General features: G+C 34.7%; 1 protein-coding gene across 3 annotated transcripts in view; it reads right to left on the reverse strand.

The window, feature by feature from the left end:
• The window catches only part of LOC150093655 (uncharacterized), a 234,499-nt gene that overhangs the window by 48,430 nt on the left and 166,959 nt on the right, over positions 1 to 19,110 (reverse strand). For all 3 annotated transcript variants that reach the window (XM_090412701.1, XM_090412703.1, XM_090412702.1), the window contains exon 7: positions 13,042 to 13,425. In XM_090412701.1, coding sequence (XP_090268827.1) covers positions 13,042 to 13,425 — 384 coding nt within the window. The remainder of the gene's footprint in view (positions 1 to 13,041; positions 13,426 to 19,110) is intronic.

Consider the following 19,110-nt stretch of genomic DNA (forward strand, 5'->3'; position numbering starts at 1 on the left):
GGCTTCACAAAGACAGGCCTAAGCCCTTTCTACAGATGTTCCATGGCTTATAGTGACCCATAAGCCATTACAGCAGTTAGAATTGGACGTACAGGAAGATGGTTTATTGTTAAATCAGGTGTGAGACAAAGGTGCATATTATCTTCACTTATTTATCTATATGGATCACATGAAGTGTATTAAACCTGATGTCAAAATTGATGTTTATTTCAGCTGTTTACTTTATTCAGATGTTATATTTCTAAATAAATTCAAACTTAAATTTTAGCTTTTTTGTAAATCAACTTTTTTTTTTAAATCAGAAATCCATTTTTCAGAAGTAAGCATTCTACTAAATGGTATTTCAATACTATTCAAATTAAAAATGAATTAAATTTTTATGTAAATTAACCATTAATGAATTTCCTTTTAGAATATGAGAGAATACCAGTGTGAGAACTTCACCAGGGTATAACAAACCACTTTTTCCAGCAATCTTAGAGATTCACAATACTAACAGTCTCATAATCATCATCATCTTCTTTATACCCTCTTTTACCTTGCGGTGTCGAGGGTCCATTGATCATCGGACCTCAATCCGTTTACAGGATAAGGTGGTCAGCCCTATGCCCCGGTATATCCTATGGCCTGTAGTGTTAAGTTCTCAAGGCCAGTTTGCCTGCTTTGCGGGATGAAAAACCCCAGAATAAACTAGGGAAAAAACCCTGCTGTCCACGCCCAAGACTGGCTAACTTGGCTATGGCTGAGGAAGATCCTTCAGCTCCTCACGTCACCGACGGGAATCGAACCTAGGACACTCCTTCCCCATGCATATGGTTGCGAAGCGCATAGTCACTAGGCTAATCGCGCGGACCCACAGTCTCATAATTAGTTTTCTAAATTTTTTTTGAAACATAGGTTGAATGAGAAGATAGTACTTTTTACTCTAACAGGCAGTTGGTTCAAACCCCACTTCAACCTTCACATGTCTAGTAACTTGAAAAATAAGTCTCGCATTTAGATTCTAGAGCAAGAGTTTCTGGATTAGCTGACTCAGCCTGCATAGCCAGCCGCTCACCAATAACATTAAAAGGTACAATAGATCAATTTTACATGTATGGGATTCACATAACTTAATAGGATATGGCAAGATTTTAATGAATCGCTATTTTGTAGGAAGGTCAGTACTAAAGTACTATTTTTTTTCTTAAGAATGACAGCCAGTCATATGTACATGTCACAAATACGAAACAAAAAACATTTGCATCATTTGATTCCTTATATGACTTAGCCATCAGATAATCAAATGTTTTCAGTTTTCATTGAATTAATCCATGTGCATTTACAGTTTATAACTAATGGTTATTAAACAAAGTACTTGACATGTTTTCAGTTTTCATTGAATTAATCCATGTGCATTTACAGTTTATCACTAATGGTTATTAAACAAAGTACTTGACATTTTATGAATGACAAAGTTTATACCACTAACATTGGTTGAATTGTTTGTTTTAGGAGCAATGCCCTACTGAAATTTAATAACACTTCTTACTTTTTTCTTGCTATAATTCACTGGCCTGACAGTAGTTTCTTGCTACAGTGCCGACTTCACATTACAAATTATTTTAAATTTGTAGATTACAAATTATTTTAAATTTGTTAATACAGTAGATGAAACAGCAAAACATCAATGTTTTGCTGTTTCATCTACTGTATTAAGACTTGAAACAAAGTTTCAAGTCTTAATATATTCTTCTTCCTTTTCCCCAGTTTAATTGTGTTTAATGGAAGTATTTGTATAATATTTCTTGTCATATGTATGTTAGCTGCATAAATCTGTCTGGTTACTACTGTAGAGGTAATAAAATCGATAACCAGATTTTATTCACATTTATTTTAACACCTTCCATTAAACACAAAATTAAACTGGCAAAAAGGAAGAATATATTAAGACTTGAAACTACAGCTGACTCACTATCACAAACTTATAGGGACACAAGAATAGCTTGTTACAGTAGATATTGCTAAAATGAGTTTTCTTTAAAACAGCACCGTACCTATGGCAAAGAGGGACTTTGGGATTTAGTTTGTTATAACGGTGTTTCTATCAAGAGTCAAGTGTATAACTAATTCTTGATCTTTATGATTTCACAGCGCCAGAGAATATATAACAAATGGCTGCTGGTTTAGCATGACAAGAAAGCAAAAAATGCCTAATGTTGCAGTTTAAACACCAAAACCACAAGGTCAATATATCGATGTAAGCTTAAATAAGCTGCGATTTAAAAGGGTAATCAATCAGTTTTTGAGATGAACACTGCCATCTTTATAAGAGCATGAGTAATTCATATGAAGCAGAAAGCCCTTATAACATGCACACTACATGACATCTTTGCTTAAACTCTAAACCTCCTAAATTATTATTTTTTAAAAAGTCAAAAAAGTAAGAACATTACTACAACTAAGAACAACCAACTCCATAAAAATGCCATGTAGGAGTTGAATTCATTGCCTGCAATGTACTGTAGGTTTACTAAAACCTTTCACGGGTGGAATCACAAAATCTACAAGATCTGTCTTTTCGCATGCAATGTAAAAGATGGTGTAATCCAGTTTCAAATGCTCTGGGGAAAAAAATCCTGACACTAAGTCCATTTCCACAATGCCCACACATGCTGTCAATGTCTGCTAATAAAGGGATTACCAAAAGGCAAGTCCACCTTCTGAAAGTAAAGTTCAAGCTTATATATAATAAGTTTATTTCTGCAACAAGAAGCCTATTATAATTTTTATTTAAATATTTATAAAATGGCTTGAAAAAATAAATTTCATTTGAAAAATAAGAAATGGGAACGAAACATTAAGATAGTTTTGCAAGCCAGGTTCCAGTTTGAAAATTTATAATACACCAAAATTAGAGGTATTTAACAGTTCTGAAAAGATTATAGTTATAATTTCCGCTTAGTAACAAAACTGTTTATGGTCCATTATACCTCTATTTTTAAGATTGCTCTGTTTTCAACCCATAAACTTCAATTATGTTGCAGTTCTTATAATAGCATAACTTCAGCTAAACACTCATTTTAAAATGAGTACCTGGTTTAAAGATAAAAAATAAAGTTAATGAAATACAGGGGGATTTCAAGTACTAGTATGTTTATAATACAATTTGATATTCAATTCCCCATCATATTCATGTAAACAATATAAACTAATAAAAAAATAAATCAATTTTGCAATAAAGATCATTTGCTCAAATAATTAACAGGAATGAATAGCAAACTTTTATAAAATATTATTATATATTACAAGCACTTGACTCTGCTACCTCTCACTTTCCCCATAATTATCACCACCATTTAACAACCGTAGCCTTCTGCTATAAAGCTCTTCAGCCTCTAATCTACAGTCAATTTACACTATATCAAAAACTTTTATTTCTACAATATCAAATGCTTCATATGTACCCTCAAAGGGTAGTAGGATACTGTTGTGGTAATAAGGTAAATGTATCAAGTAGTACTAACTTTCTACTGATAATTTCCCTTATTAGTCTTATTCACCAAGACCTCAATATTGCCATATCTTATATTTTTGTCTCAAAGCACCAACTACGTCGATTACCCTAATCTTGGTGCTCTAGACTTTTTCCCCCTAACCTATCCTTTCCATTTTTGTTTAAGTGACAATACATTTTATATCAGCTCTACTTAACACATCCTGAATGATAACAATGTTCCTTTGAAATATCTTCACTTTTAATAATTTTGTCACTGATGCTACCATCTCTCCCCTCTTCACTGAACTCCAGCAGCTAATCTTGGATGAACTGTTTCTCTAACCTAACTCTCAAATCCATAAGTTAAAACTGGTTTGAACATTGTCTTGTGTACAGCAAGGTTAGCTGCTTTGATTGAACTATTATATTCAATAGGAATTTATTCAGTTGAATACTTCCCATACTAACTTTGCTTATTCTGCCATCACTAAAAATGGTGCCTCAAGAGCTGAAAGTTTACTTATTCTATCCATTCAGGACAGTCGATATTTTCAATATTCTACCTACTAGCAGTCTTTCCACCAGTGGCGGCCGGTGAAAATTTTAAGTGGGGGTGCTGTATATAAAAAAAAAAAAAAAATTTTCCCCCAATCAGTAATAAATTTATTAATAAATAAATTTACGTATTAAAAATATTTCATGCTCACCACGAACAAACACCGATAATAAAAGTTTCGTATCAATAACAATGACAAGTGCAAATGAATATCGGCATTAGATTGCAGTGCATTTGTTTCGTGTAACGAGAATTGAAAAAAATATAATTCTTTTCATATTTTCAACAGTGACAATTGTCATAATTCAGCCTTGTAGCTATAATAAATAATTATATATATGCTATTTTAACAAAATAAAATAAGGTTTACAAAAAAATAGTTCATCATGAACACGCCCCAATAATAAACGTTTCATATCTCACAGAAATAACTAGCGCAGGCATAATATACACTGCTGCTTGGGCAGTGTATCTAATGACGTAACGTGCAATGAGAGCAAACGAATATCAGTGTTGGATCGCAGTGCATTTGTTTCGTGTAACGATAATTGAAAAAATATTCTTTTCATATTTTCAACAGTGAAACTCATCATAATTCAGCCTTGTATCTATAATAAATAAATAATTATATGTTATTTTAACAAAATAAAATAAGATTTACAAAAAACAGTTCACCAGGCACACGCACCAATAATAAACGTTTCATATCTCACAGAAATAAGGCATGTAAGCTTACTAAAAATAAACTGCTGTTTGAGCAGTTACAGTTGGGAATGACGTAACGTGCAATGACAAGAGCAAATGAATATCAGCATTAGATTGCAGCGAATTTGTTTCGTAATCTAAAGTGTTAATCGAACAATTCCAATTATTAACTATTCAATCAGTGTTAATATTTATGAACACAAACAAAATTTAATTTTTTTCATTTTTTCCTTGGGGGTGCTGCAGTGTCGCAGTGCTTATGTACGGGCCGCCACTGTTTTCCACTGACATCATTGAAAAGTTGCCCAGTTTATTCTGTTTAGTTAAAGAATCCTGAAGGGATGCACTTATTCAAGAGTATAATATTTGCATAAACAAGTGATAATAACACTTCCAATTTTGATATTCAGGCATAATCTTACTTTCCTTCATGATGTGATCAAAAGAGATCAACAACAGTGGAGTTTTATGTAAAATTAGGTCAAGACAATAGCACACTAACTTCCTATACCTCCTTCACTTCTAACTGCAAATTCACAACTTAAATATAGGTTATACATTGCACAGCAGTCATTTAGGTCATGACTGCAGCATGCAACAGCTATTCTCTTGGCACCCTGTCATACATTTTTTCCAGATCTATAAAACTTAAATACAGGTCTTGAAAGTATCTCAGTGTAAGTCCCATAAGTCAAGTGATTGGAAGTCATTAGCCTCTATATACAAGTTGCTCACATGCAAACTTTGTTTGCTTACACTTGGATTAACCCAAGAATACAATTTCTTGGCATCTCAAGATGAAAAACTTTGCTCCTACTGATGAGACCTCAATAAAGTTAGAATGCAATATGACATCCAAATGCTTTTCAATATTATACTGTGGAAATTTTCTTGTTCAGTCAGACAATTTTTATATTTGGAAAAAAGCATTCTAAGAAATATCAAATTTTTGGGTAGGTGGTTTAGACCGGTGGTCTCAAACTGGCAACCCGCAGGCCGCATCCGCCCTTTTTGTTTTAATTTATGAAATCTATAAATTTATTAATTTATGAAATTAATAAATGAAATCAAAATTTTCATGACAAAAAAATAAAACCATCGAGTTTTAAACCAAGAGATTTAGCATTTCTTGTTGACTTAACCGGCCATACATTAGGGGTAAGTATGGTTCAACATATATATCATCATCAAATTCCTGCCATGTACCTACAAGGGGTGTAGAGGATATGATAGTACTATATGAAAAAATGATATCATTACTAACTTCCTATCTACAATTTTTCCTCCAAATCAGTCTGTTACTTGTCAAGACTCCAACATTATCAGATCTTATATTTCTATCGTCTAAGGCACTTTGTGCCGTATCAACCCACCTATATCTTGGTCTTCTTCTGGGTCGTTTTGCTGCCAACCTGGCAGAGAACACTTGTTTTGCTAATCTTTCCTCGCCCATTCTGTTTAGGTGACCATACCACCTGAGATTAGCTCTGCTAACGCATTCCTGGATGCTGACAATGTCAAGTTCTTTCCTAATATCCTCGTTTTTAATATGATATTGCCATTGATGCCATCTGCTCACGCCTATAATCTTTCTCAGTACTCTCTAGTCTTTGGTCAAGTGTTTTACTTCTGACCCAGCTCTCAGATCCATAAGTTAAAATTGGTTTGAACACAGTCTTGTATACAGCTAATTTAGTGTTCCGACTAATTTCTTTCTTATTCCATATGAATTTATTCAATTGACTTCCCACCATACCAGCTTTGCTGATTCTGTTGTCTATTTCTATATTTAATTTACCATCTTCAGTAAAATTCGTGCCTAAGTAGCTGAAATGTTTTACTTGTTCCACAGGTTCTCCATTCACAACACAGTTGACATTTTCAATGATTCTGCCTATTTTCATTGTCTTTGTCTTTTTATTGCTGACCTTCATACCATATCTATTACAACAACTATTCAATTTAGAGAATCTTGCAGACTTGTTGCAGATTTATTTAGAAGTATAACATCATCCACATAAAGCAAAGAGCTGACATTAACATCTCCAATTTTGATATCATGTTTAATACCACTGTCCTTCATAATGTGATCCATATAAATAATGAATAACAGAGGGGATAATGTAAATCCTTGTCTCACACCAGATTTCACATTAAACCATCTTCCTGTACTTCCTTCAATTCTAACTGCTGACTTACAACTCAAATAAAGACTAAGTATTGCTTGATATAATGCCCCATTCACACGATATAACTGCAGCGTATTGAATAGCTTCTCTCTTGGCACCTTGTCATATGCCTTTTCCAAATCGACAAAACTTAAATACAGATCTTTGTTATATTCCCATGCTTTCTCGACTATTTGTCGTAAAGTGAAGATCTGATCCTGACAGCCTCTGTATGGCCTGAATCCAGCTTGTTCTTCACCAAGCTTGTCTTCCACAATTCTTCTCAACCGTTCTCAAGTATACTTGCATAGATCTTGCCAGGAACACTCAGTAGAGAAATACCTCTAATTCTCACATTCAGTTTTATTTCCCTTTTTATATATGGGTAGTATGAGAGCTCTACTCCAATCATTGGGAATCCGTCCCTCTGTCCAGGCTTTCTGAACTATGAAGTGCAGCCACTGTAAGACTCTTATACCACCATACTACAGCATTTCTGGTCGAATATCATCTACTCCTGCTGCCTTTCCACATTTCAAGCCTTTGATGGCTTTTTCTACTACAAGTATGGATATGTATTCCTGCCTGCATGTCTGGTCAGTGTTTTTCACCACTGTGCTGTTATCACTGCTTGTTTCATTTAGCAGTTTTTCAAAGTAATTACTCCATACTTCAAGGATATCTTTTTCTCTCATTTTCATGTCACCTTTATCATCTCTAATTCCTTTTACAGCACTCTTTCCTCCATTCCTAAGCATCTTCAACAACCTCCAGAATATTTGACCACCTTCTTGATATTTATTTTCTATATTCTTGCCAAAGTCCTCCCATGACTTTTGTTTAGCTAGTTTTACACAGTGTTTAGCATTCTTGCATTTATCTGTATATTCTCTAAGAGCACAAGCTGACTTATATGCCAGGAACTTTTGATATGCTTTCTTCTTTTCCTTCACTGCCTCTTTAACTTCCTGTGTCCATTTTTTTTATTTTTTTATTCACCACATGCCTCTCTGGCTGAATCAATCAGGGTTTTCTTCAAGGCTTGCCACTGAATCTCCAAAGTTTGATTCCTGTTCTCAAACTCTTTCATTTTTTCTTCAATAATATTTGTGTATTTTAGTCTACAGTTCACATCTGAGAGCTGCTCAACTTTTATTTGCTTTAAAACTTTCTTACATGTTATTCTTTTCAATATGAAATTCAATTTTATCCTGCTCAAGACTAAATAGTGATCACTTCCAATTCAAATCCTCTGTACACTCTGGTGTCCTGTACCAGGGAGAAAACATCACTATCAACAATAACATAGTCAATGAGACTTTTCTTATTCCTTCTCGCCATGTGAATTTGAGCACATTTTTATGTTGGAACATGGTGTTAGTAATAACCAGTCCATGTCCTGAGCAAAAATCCAACAGGTATTTGCCATTATTATTAGCTTTGCTCTTTTCTCCAAATTTTCCCAAAATATTTTTGTATGTCTCACAATCATTTCCTACTCTGCTATTTAGATCCCCAACAAGGACAAACTTTTCCTTTTTCACTGTGTCAGTTGCTTTTTCTAAAGCCTCAAAAAATTCCTCGACTTCTACCTTAGTAGAACCTTCTGTGGGACCATAGGCACAAATAAGTCTCATTGTCCAGTTCCCCATTCTCATATTTGCTCACATTACTCTACTTGAGACTGACTGCCATTCAAGAAGATTAGCCTCGTATTTTGTGTTGAATACTATGGCTGCTACTCCTTTTCCTTGATTGTCATTGCCTGATTATAATATTTTGTATTTATTGCTCAGAAAGATCTCACCAGTTTTTGTCTTTTTTTGTTTCAGTCATCCCTATTATGTCGATCTGGTACTTATCTAATTCCTCAGCTAGCTCCATTTCTTTGCCATTCAAGCTTCTTACGTTGATAGTACCGATCTTTAACTCTGGTGATGTTGAGTTGGGGTTTGTTTTCGGATTTGTTCCAGTAGCCGACTTTTTGCTGTTCGCCCTGGTTCCCTGGCGAAAACAACGGGGGCCTTGTTTAACCGGGTGACGCCCCAGCCAGCATGAAATTTTGTCATGTTGTACCATCATTTTTTATTTTGGTTTAACCAATAAGAATACAATTTGGTCGGCTAAATCCCAAATTGCCAGCCCATCCTCGTTCATTCAGTATCCAAGTAGATATCCAACAGGGTGCACCACGAGAAAGCGAGGATTGGACATTAGGTCAGAAGCCCTGGTCGGTTCTCCGCATTCCTTTAAAGGCTATGTGGAGGTCTCCTCTCAGTTATATAGCTTTGATCCTTAAGCACCCCCAATATATATATTCACTCTTATTTTGTTAAAAAAAATTCCAGTCCGTCAGCTGCTTTCACATCAACATTTGGCCCGCATACAATTTGAGTTTGAGACCACTGGTTTAGACAACCCACAATATGCAATATTCACCAGGGGAAGATAAAATTCTATTTTTGCTATGCAAGGTTTTTTAAATGTTCCATCCTCTTAATTCAGTATAATCTTACAGTGAATTACAGAAATGACTGGAGAGCAATCCAAGGCAGAGAAAGTCAACTCAAGGCAGTTAAACCCATATAGGGTATCAGTCATCTTTGCATTTTAGTTTCAATTGATCTTTTGGTCATTCATCTATATGAGATTGATGAAAAGGGAAACCTGATAGCATTTGACTATATGGTGATATTAAAGGGCTGAGGCCTCTCTCTCATATTATGTCTTTCTTTCTCCTAATACTATCAGGCTTTCTTGCACCTCTATACTAACTACTCTAAGCCAATGATGAGCATCCATTTACTTTTTCACCTCAATAAAGCTTGAAACTGGTCTGGATTTCGACCGTTATTGAGGTGAAAAATTATGGGAGTGACCCTTCCCATAATGCATAGCATTATACATGTCTATAAGGATTTGCGCTTTGCATTAATGGATATTAAGGCAACGATGTGAAGTCATTAACCTCTATATACGAGTTTCCCAGTCATGAAGTTATTTCATGTGCAAATTTTGTTTGCTTACATGTGGCTGAAGGATTCGCCCAAGAATATAATCTTTTGGCATCTTTAATTTACTTAAATACAGGTAATTGGTATATTCTTATAAATTCTCAATATCCTGAAATGAAAGTCTATTCCTGCCAACCCCTTTTTGGCACGAATCCAGCTTATGTTTCCAAGTTTCTCTTCCACAATGTCTTAGTTCTCTTCTCAAACATGCTTCTATAAATTTGTGCATAAACACATCCAGGAATGGACATCTAATCACACATTCTCTAGCACACAAATGTTCTCACTTTGTGTTACCACTGCTCATTTTGTAGTTTAAAGTAGGTGACAGTATCAGAGACCTTAAACAGGATTTTCTTAATAAGCTTCATACAGCAGACACCAGGTCCTTGAGGGTCCATAGCAAACCACTACGGAGAAGAAAATGCTTTAGTGCTAAAGAATGATTCATCATTCTTGACTACATTCTCAGAAACGAAGAAAATAAGAAGCAGAATACAAAGAACTGCCAGGAACGATATATAAAGACCACTAAATAGGAAAAAGTACAAATGCAAAGTAATAGGACACATGAGAAAAGAGTATACGATTATAAAAATTAAACTAGAATTAATATTGAAAAGTTTCAAAAAAAATGTTACGTTAGCTTGATGTCACTTACCTGAAACCTTAATAGTGAACTAAATGTTCAGTAACCACTATTAAAAAACCCCTGAAAACTTTAGCAGTTGGTCAATTTTTATAACTGGTCAACAAGTCTGCCTCTTAACTTTTCATTTATATCCACCATGAGAATGATCAATTAAATTGTTTGCTGACTCGCTAAATTTTCAGTTAAATGGACAGAGTCCACATTTAAGTTCATTTTGAATTTCACAGTAATTTAAGCTAACAATGAAATTTGCTAATTCTGGATTTTCATTTTATAATTTCCTACTCTCGTTTTCTTTTTTCTTATATCTCCAGTCATTGTTTGGATTTATACTTTTCATTTTATGGTTCATACAGTGCTATACAGGATGATCCAAAAGTTGCACATAACATAAAAATAATAATAATAAAAACTAATTTTTTAATATTAGTGACTAACTTTATAGAACTAAACTGCTACAAAGCTTACAACCATATTTTTACAAACACAAAAATAACATTACTAAAGCAAATGTTCAAAATGGCCGCTGGATCTGATTGCTTTAGTGATGTTCATCTTCAAAGTTCATCAATTGTGTGAGGATTATTTTAATCCACCTAACCTTTCAGTAATTCCATAAGAAGAAATCTGGAAGTGAGAATTTGGTGATGTTGTGAGCCAAAAATTCAGAAATCAGTTTGCCACCAAAAAACTTGCAGAAATTGCATTGTTTCATTTGATTATGGTAAGTGGCTTTATCCTGCTTAAAACAGCAATCGCATCCTTCAATCTGAAGGAAAGCCATGACTTGCATGACGTCTTGGTTTAGTGCACTGTTCAATGTCATTTCAAAGGAAATGGATCTGACAATGCAATGACGTGATACTGCACCTCACACTTTTCAGAGCATGCAAGGGTGTTTCATAGACAACATGAGGATTTTCCGATAACCAAATTGTTATTGGCTATTGACATATCCACTTAGGTGGATCCACGTTTTGTCACTGAAGAAAACGTTGTCCCAGCTCATGAACTCCAGTTTCTTCAATAAATGATCAAAACCACTAACACTACACATTTTTTCCTTATCCAGGGGCTTCAATTCCTGAACTGAATAAACACAGCATGGATGAAGCTTTAATTGTTTAGCGACTCTCCAAGCACTGCTATATGACATTCATCTATGTTTGTCATATAGCAGTGCTTAAGAGTTTAAGACTCTTTGAAGGAACATTGCAACATGTGCATCATGGTCACTTCAGCCTCAATCAAAATGGAAGGTCTTCCATGCTGCTCTTTGTCTACAACTGATAGCATTTGATTAATATCTTAATTGTTGAATTTTGAGAAACAACAAAGTCAGGAAGCTTCTGACAAAACTCCAATATTTGCACAAGAACCACAGGCAAAATCACATTCCAAAATAACTCATTGCTCCTGGGAAAGTACCACTTCACTTTCCTCAAACAAAACTATGCAATGGATGCCAAAACACCAGACATGTGGCAAATAAATTACATGCTTATGGCTAATAGCCCTAGGGTTGCATCTATAAGTGAAACAAATAATTAGAATTGAAACACTTCGATGCAAAATTTCCACCTTTTTCTTTGTTTACTGGACTTGCCAGATTCTTTTTATTTTCTGATACAAAAATAATGCAAATAAGTTTTATTCAGTACTTCTTACAGGAATACACCCCAAACAGCTGTATATTTCGTAATCTCATTTGTGGGGAAAATTGCTATTGTGAGCTTAAAATAACATGCTGGTTCATTTGAGCTGGTCTTTTCCATAGTTCATTATGATGTCTTCTATGTTGCCTGTAATATATTAAAGTAATATATTAAAGTAATACTGCAAGAAGCAGTATTACTTTAATATATTAAAGTAATACTGCTTCTTGCAGTATTACTTTGATAATTTCAAATATCAACAAGCTGATATTCTAGTTGCTTGGGCACAAGCTTTGTACCCAAGCAACTAGAATGTTTTGCAAAAATTTATAAGCAAAAAAAATATTGACATACAATTACCCACTTTGAAATTTACAACATGCAGGAAAGACACAAAACATTGTTTCACTTGTATGTGCTTAAGTCCCACATGACTTTCAAACTCCAAAATAAATCTCATATTTACTGCTCGAGAAAAATTATACAGAAAGATATCAAAGCCAAGATAAGTTTTGTAACTTTTCCAGTGTATCATAATCGTTCAACTGATCTCTTTGTAGAATACTTAATTCACAAATTATAAGAAATTAAATAAGTTAAATTACATTATATTATTTTCTAATACAAAAATGTGTCAAGAGTTTAATTTGAGTAATCTGGAGAAGAAAGGTGTTATGTAATTTATGGCCACTATTATTTTCTATTTCCTTCTCTCCTTAGAAACTGCTAATGTGGACTAGAACAAAATGTAATTACTTTCCTTTTAACAAGTTTTTTTCACATATTGAATATTAAATGAACATGAAACATTACCTGTACGACATAGCAGGAGAAGAAAGCGGTGAAGATTCTTGAAAACTGTACCTGTTGCTCATCAAATTTCCTTCAGACAAACTTTCAGCATTCACTGATGAGGGAAGGGAAGACTGTGCACAGGTGTCAGTGCTGGCAGGAGTGGAAATGAGTGACCTACTTGTGTAAAGATCATCTCGCATTGGGAGGGAGTTAATGCTGCTGCAACGTTCATAGAGTGGCTTTCTTTGACCTCTTTGTGGAAAGAGCGTATCACAGTAGGGATCACAAGAAGGATCATCAAATGGAATATTATCAAAACCGCGAAAACCATTATCAAAGGCACTACAAACCCCCTTGGAAGCCAATACAGTAGTTGTTACTTCAGTTGACGATGGTACCCTCCTGAAATAAACAGCCAAATGAAAATTGTATTTTTATATGATAAATGTTACTCTTTTTGATAAGAACAATAAGTCAATATTTCTTAAACTAGCAGTCTTGATAGAGTAGCTTACCAGGATGGCCAAGCAGAGTAATCCTTGAACTCTGCAACAGTTCATAAAGTTCACATCCTGCTACAGGCAGGATGTGAAGTTTTCATGTAATGAGACCATTCTGCTTATTGCAGGCCTGGATGTGCTTGCAAAAAGTTGCATTTTTTTTTTCTTTTTTGTCTTTAAGGATATTTCTGGATTATTTAACCCTTTGAATGCCTTTTTGTATTTTATTTTCTTATTTCTTTTCAGCGTTCCACTAAGAAATAAGTCCCTCTAAGCATGACAAATAATCCAAGTTCACATTTACACAAGAATGTAAAATTTCCAAATGTTCACCATCTATTTCACATAAAAAAACTTTAAATTTAGTGTTTCATATCTATGAAATAAAGAAGAGGATTTGACATGAAAAACAGAGAAAGATATCCTTTGATGTATGGAGTAATTGCTTTGAAGGATTTGCTAAATGAAACAAGCAGTGACAGCATAGTGTTGAAAACAACAGGCATGCAACCAGGAAACTGGAGGATGACATTTGACCAAAAATGCTAAAGTTTGGTGGCTATACTTATTCAGTAGGCCTGAACAGATAGTCGAATTCCAGAAAACTGGAATAGATAAATTAAAGATGCCAAGAAATTATATACTTGATTTTAATCCTTTATCCAAGTGTAAGCAAACAAAGTTTGCACTTGAAGTATTTTCAGGACTGGAGCAACTCATAGTAAAGGTGGTATATGACTTCACATCACTTGCCTTAGTATCCCATAATGCACAGCACATCTCCTTGTGGAGATGTGCAATACTATGCATTATGGGAATGGTCACTACCAAGAACGGTTTCGAACTTTGAGTTCACATCAGTGGGAGTCAGACTCAGAGGTGATACCAAGGTTGAAGTAATGCAGAAGTCATATTTTCATACATAAGTTGCCAAAAGGTGTCACACCTTATGTTAGAATGTAAGATAGGAAGACAAACTGAGGGAATGCCATCTTGAACAGTGGATAGGAGGAAAGATTATGATTCAGACATAGCAAGGGATTATATCAGATTAATGCAGAAATCGTGAATCAGTTTAAGACAGTTTAACGGCATTGGGTATATGACAGTGAAGATCCACAAAGAGCAATCCCATAAAGGAGTCATGAGAAATCTCAAACTACTACAAAAAATTTACATCCCCACATACTCTCCCTACTTTAAATAGCAAAGAGTGATTCAAATGTTGGCCTGGCTGACATTCAAGAAGAAAAAAAAAATTCTAGCAATGTTACACATTATACTCTCAGTGAAGACTAATGGCTTCATTTTTTAAAAACTGAAATTTTTTTAATGCTATAAAATAAATAGCATTAAAGAACAAAATGCTAGAAATTTGCATGATAATCTTTTTTCATCATCAAATTCCTGCCATATACTCTCAAGGGGTGTACAGGATATGATAGTACTATATAAAAAATTTACATCACTACCAACTTCCTACCTACAATTTTCCTCCAGATCAGCCTGTTACCTGTCAAGACTCCAATATTATCAGATCTTATATTTGTTGTCTAAGACATTTTGTACCGTATCAATCCACCTATATCTTGGTCTTCCTCTGGGTCATTTTCCTGCCACCTTGGCAGAGAACACTTGTTCTGTAAATCTTTCCTCTCCCATTTTGTTTAAGTTACCATACCACCTGAGATTAGTTCTGCTAACGCATTCCTGGATGCTGACAATGTCAAGTTCTTTCCCAATATCCTCGTTTTTAATATGATATTGCCATTGATGCCATCTGTTCACGCCTCTAATCTTTCTCAGGATTCTCATATCTGTGGTCTCTAGTCTTTGGTCAAGTATTTTACTTCTGACCTAAACTAGATTTGAAAGTAGAGAAATCTGGGGTATGTTGCTCAACAGTTGCAGTAAAAAGGACAGGATAGTAGCGATTCCACGACTGTATTTCTTAGGTAACATCTTCTGCCATTCAAAGTACAGGAAAACTTAGCACGGGGAAGGAGGATTTGCCCTTTTGACGAATTGCTTACTGATTACGACATCGTGAAATGGGCAGTTGTGTCACAATTTACTAATCATTTATTGAGTACAGACAAACCTCTACTTATGAACTTCTAAGTTATGAACTATTACTACTTACAAACACTGCACCAGGTAATAAATTGCAACAGTGATTCATTTAACGAACACAGAACTCCATACTTACAAATATTTTATAATACTAAAAATTCGCCAATATGTTAATAAATTTAGCAAAATATCAAATTCCTGACATGTACCCTTAAGGGGGAGAGGGATACAGAATATGATAGTACTACATGAAAAATTTACAGCATTACTAACTTCCTATCTACAAGTTTCCTCCAAATCAGTCTGTTACCCATCAAGACTCCAACATTATCAGATCTTATATTTCTATCTTCTGAGGCACTTTTTACCATACCACCTGAGATTAGCTCTGCTAACGCATTCCTGGATGCTGACAATGTCAAGTTCTTTCCTAATATCCTCGTTTTTAATATGATATTGCCATTGATGCCACCTGTTCACGCCTATAATCTTTCTCAAGATTCTCATATCTGTGGTCTCTAGTCTTTGGTCAAGTATTTTACTTCTGACCCAGCTCTCAGATCCATAAGTTAAAAGTGGTTTGCAGCTTGTATACAGTTAATTTAGTGATCCGACTAATTTTTCTCTTATTCCATATGAATTTATTCAATTGACTTCCTACTATACCAGCTTTTGATTCTGTTGTCTATTTCCATATTTAATTTACCATCTTCAGTAAAAATCGTGCTTAAGTAGCTGAAATGTTTTACTTGATCCACAGGTTCTCCATTCACAATGCAGTTGACATTTTCAACGATTCTGCCTATTTTCATTGTCTTTGTCTTTTTATTGCTGATCTCCATACCATATCTATTACAACAGTTATTCAATTTAGTCAAGGAACTTGCAGACGAGCAGATTTATTGATAAGTATAACACCGTCCGCATAAAGCAAAGAGCTGACATTAACATCTCCAATTTTGATATCATATTTAATACCACTTTCCTTCATAATGTAATCTATATAGATAACGAATAACAGAGGGGATAATGTACATCCTTGTCTCACACCAGATTTAACATTAAACCATCTTCCTGTACTTCCTTCAATTCTAACTGCTGACTTACAACTCAAATAAAGACTAAGTATTGTTGATATAATGCCCCACTGACACCAAATAACTGTAGCGTATTGAATAGCTTCTCTCTTGGCACCTTGTCATATGCCTTTTCCAAATTGACAAAATTCAAATAGAGATCTTTGTTATATTCCCATGATTTCTCCACTATTTGTCGTAAAGTGAATATCTGATCCTGACAGCCTCTATTTGTTCTTCAGCTTGTTCTTCACCAAGCTTTTCTTCTACAATTCTTCTCAACCGTTTCTCAAGTATACTTGCATATATCTTACCAGGAACCTCAGTACAGAAATACCTCTGCAATTCTCACATTCAGTTTTATTCCTCTTTTTATATATGGGTACTATGAGAGCTCTACTCCAATCATCGGGAATTTGTCCCTCTGTCCAGGCTTTCTGAACTATGCAGTGCAGCCACTGCAAGACTTTTATACCACCATACTTCAAAATTTCTGGTCAAATATCATCTACTCCTCCTGCCTTTCCATATTTAAGCCTTTGATAGCTTTTTCTACTTCAAGTATAGATATGTATTCCTGACTGCATGCCTATTGAGTGTTTTTTTACTAATGTGCTATCACTGCTTGTTTCATTTAGCAATTTCTCGAAGTAATTACTCCATACTTCAAGGATATCTTTTTCTCCCATTTTCATGTCACCTTTATCATCTCTAATTCCTTTTACAGTACTCTTTCCTCAGTTTCTAAAGTTCTTCAACAACGTCCTAAATATTTTGCCACCTTCTTTATATTTATTTTCTATGTTCTTGCCAAAGCCCTCCCATGACTTTTGTTTAGTTAGTTTTACACAGTGTTTAGCTGTCTTACAAAGAAAAGGGAAAGGGGTGAAATAGAATACATATTTCATATATTAAATGAAATAAAGAATACACATGGCCATACTCCACTCCAACAACTCAAATTGCACACTGGATGGCAAGAGTTCTCGAGTAGTATGCTATTCCTTGCCAGAACATGCCAAACCTTGAAATCTTGCTTTTTAACCTTTTCTGGCTTAAGATTTCCTTGCCTTAAGTATCATTCATCAGCAATTTTGTCTCTGTATTCTCTAAGAGCACAAGCTGACTTATTTGCCAGGAACTTTTGATATGTTTTCTTCTTTTCCTTCACTGCCTCTAATTTCCTATATCCACCATGGAGTTCTGATTTTTCTATCCTTGCAGACAACCTCACCACATACCTCTCTGGCTGAATCAATCAAGGTTTTCTTCAAGGCTTGCCACTGAAACTCTAAAGTTTGGTTCCTGTTCTCAAACTCTTTGACATGAAAACCAGAGAAAGATATCCTTTGATGTATGGAGTAATTCCTTTGAAGGATTGCTAAATGAAACAAGCAGTGATAATGTTGACAGTGATAATCTTTTTTTATGTAACTCAAATAAACAAAAGATTGTAGAACTATAGTACATTAGTACCATGAGTAGGGTGAGGATTTTTCTCCTTTTTATTTTTATAATTTTGGTATTTTTTTTTAAATTAATTTTCACCGGCACTGAAACCTTGTTTTTTCCAGTTGCAAATTATAGACCAATCAGTATCTCATATGTGGTGGTAAAAGTACTGGAAAAATTGGTCAAAAAGAGAATTTAAGAATGGGGTGGATAAAAAGACAATACTGTATGAGGGACAACATTGCTTTATGAAGAGTCAGTCATGCACTGGTAATTTACTGTTTAGAGTAACAGCAGAATTGGATAAAGGAAATCGCTATGCAATGATTCTGCTGGATTGGCATTTGAGAGAATACCACATGGAAGGAACTTGCATAAAAATTCTAATTTTTATGCAAATTAGAATAAATGGTGATGGATATGACCCTGGTTAACATTAAAAAGTAGTACGTAGAGGGGCAGAAACAGGTGATTAGTGGTATACTGCAAGGTTCAGTGCTGGGGGGAGCCCACTGCTGTTTAATTTGTACATAAATGATATAGGAAATAACCTCAAAGGAAACATTTAGTTGTTTGCTGATGATGCAAAATTAGGTAGGGTAATCCAGGCAATGTGGAGAGCTTGCAAGATGATTTAAATAGGCTGTCAGTATGGGCAAAAGATAATGGGTGTTAGTGTAATGCAGAGAAAAGTAGTTATGTATTTTGGGATAAACAGATTACAAGCCGTGTATCATATTAATGGCACCGTACTCCAGGAAACAGATGAAGCTAGAGATTTAGGGGTGGTAGAGTTAAAGTTTAAAGGACACATTGCTAAGGTAGCCCATAAGATTAGAATGAGGAACAATGAAGAACACATTAACAAGTAGAAATAAGGAAGTTGTTGTTCTTTATAGGCCTTGATACATCCACATCTGGATTTCCTGGGGATGAGGAAGCAATGGAGAAGATTTAGAGGCAAATGACCAAAATGAGTGGCCTGT

Source organism: Typopeltis vanoorti, chromosome 23 (genome assembly GCF_054136105.1).
Source record: "Typopeltis vanoorti isolate ZY-2024b chromosome 23, IOZ_Tvanoo_1.0, whole genome shotgun sequence".
Classification (NCBI taxonomy): Eukaryota; Metazoa; Arthropoda; class Arachnida; order Uropygi; family Thelyphonidae; genus Typopeltis; species Typopeltis vanoorti.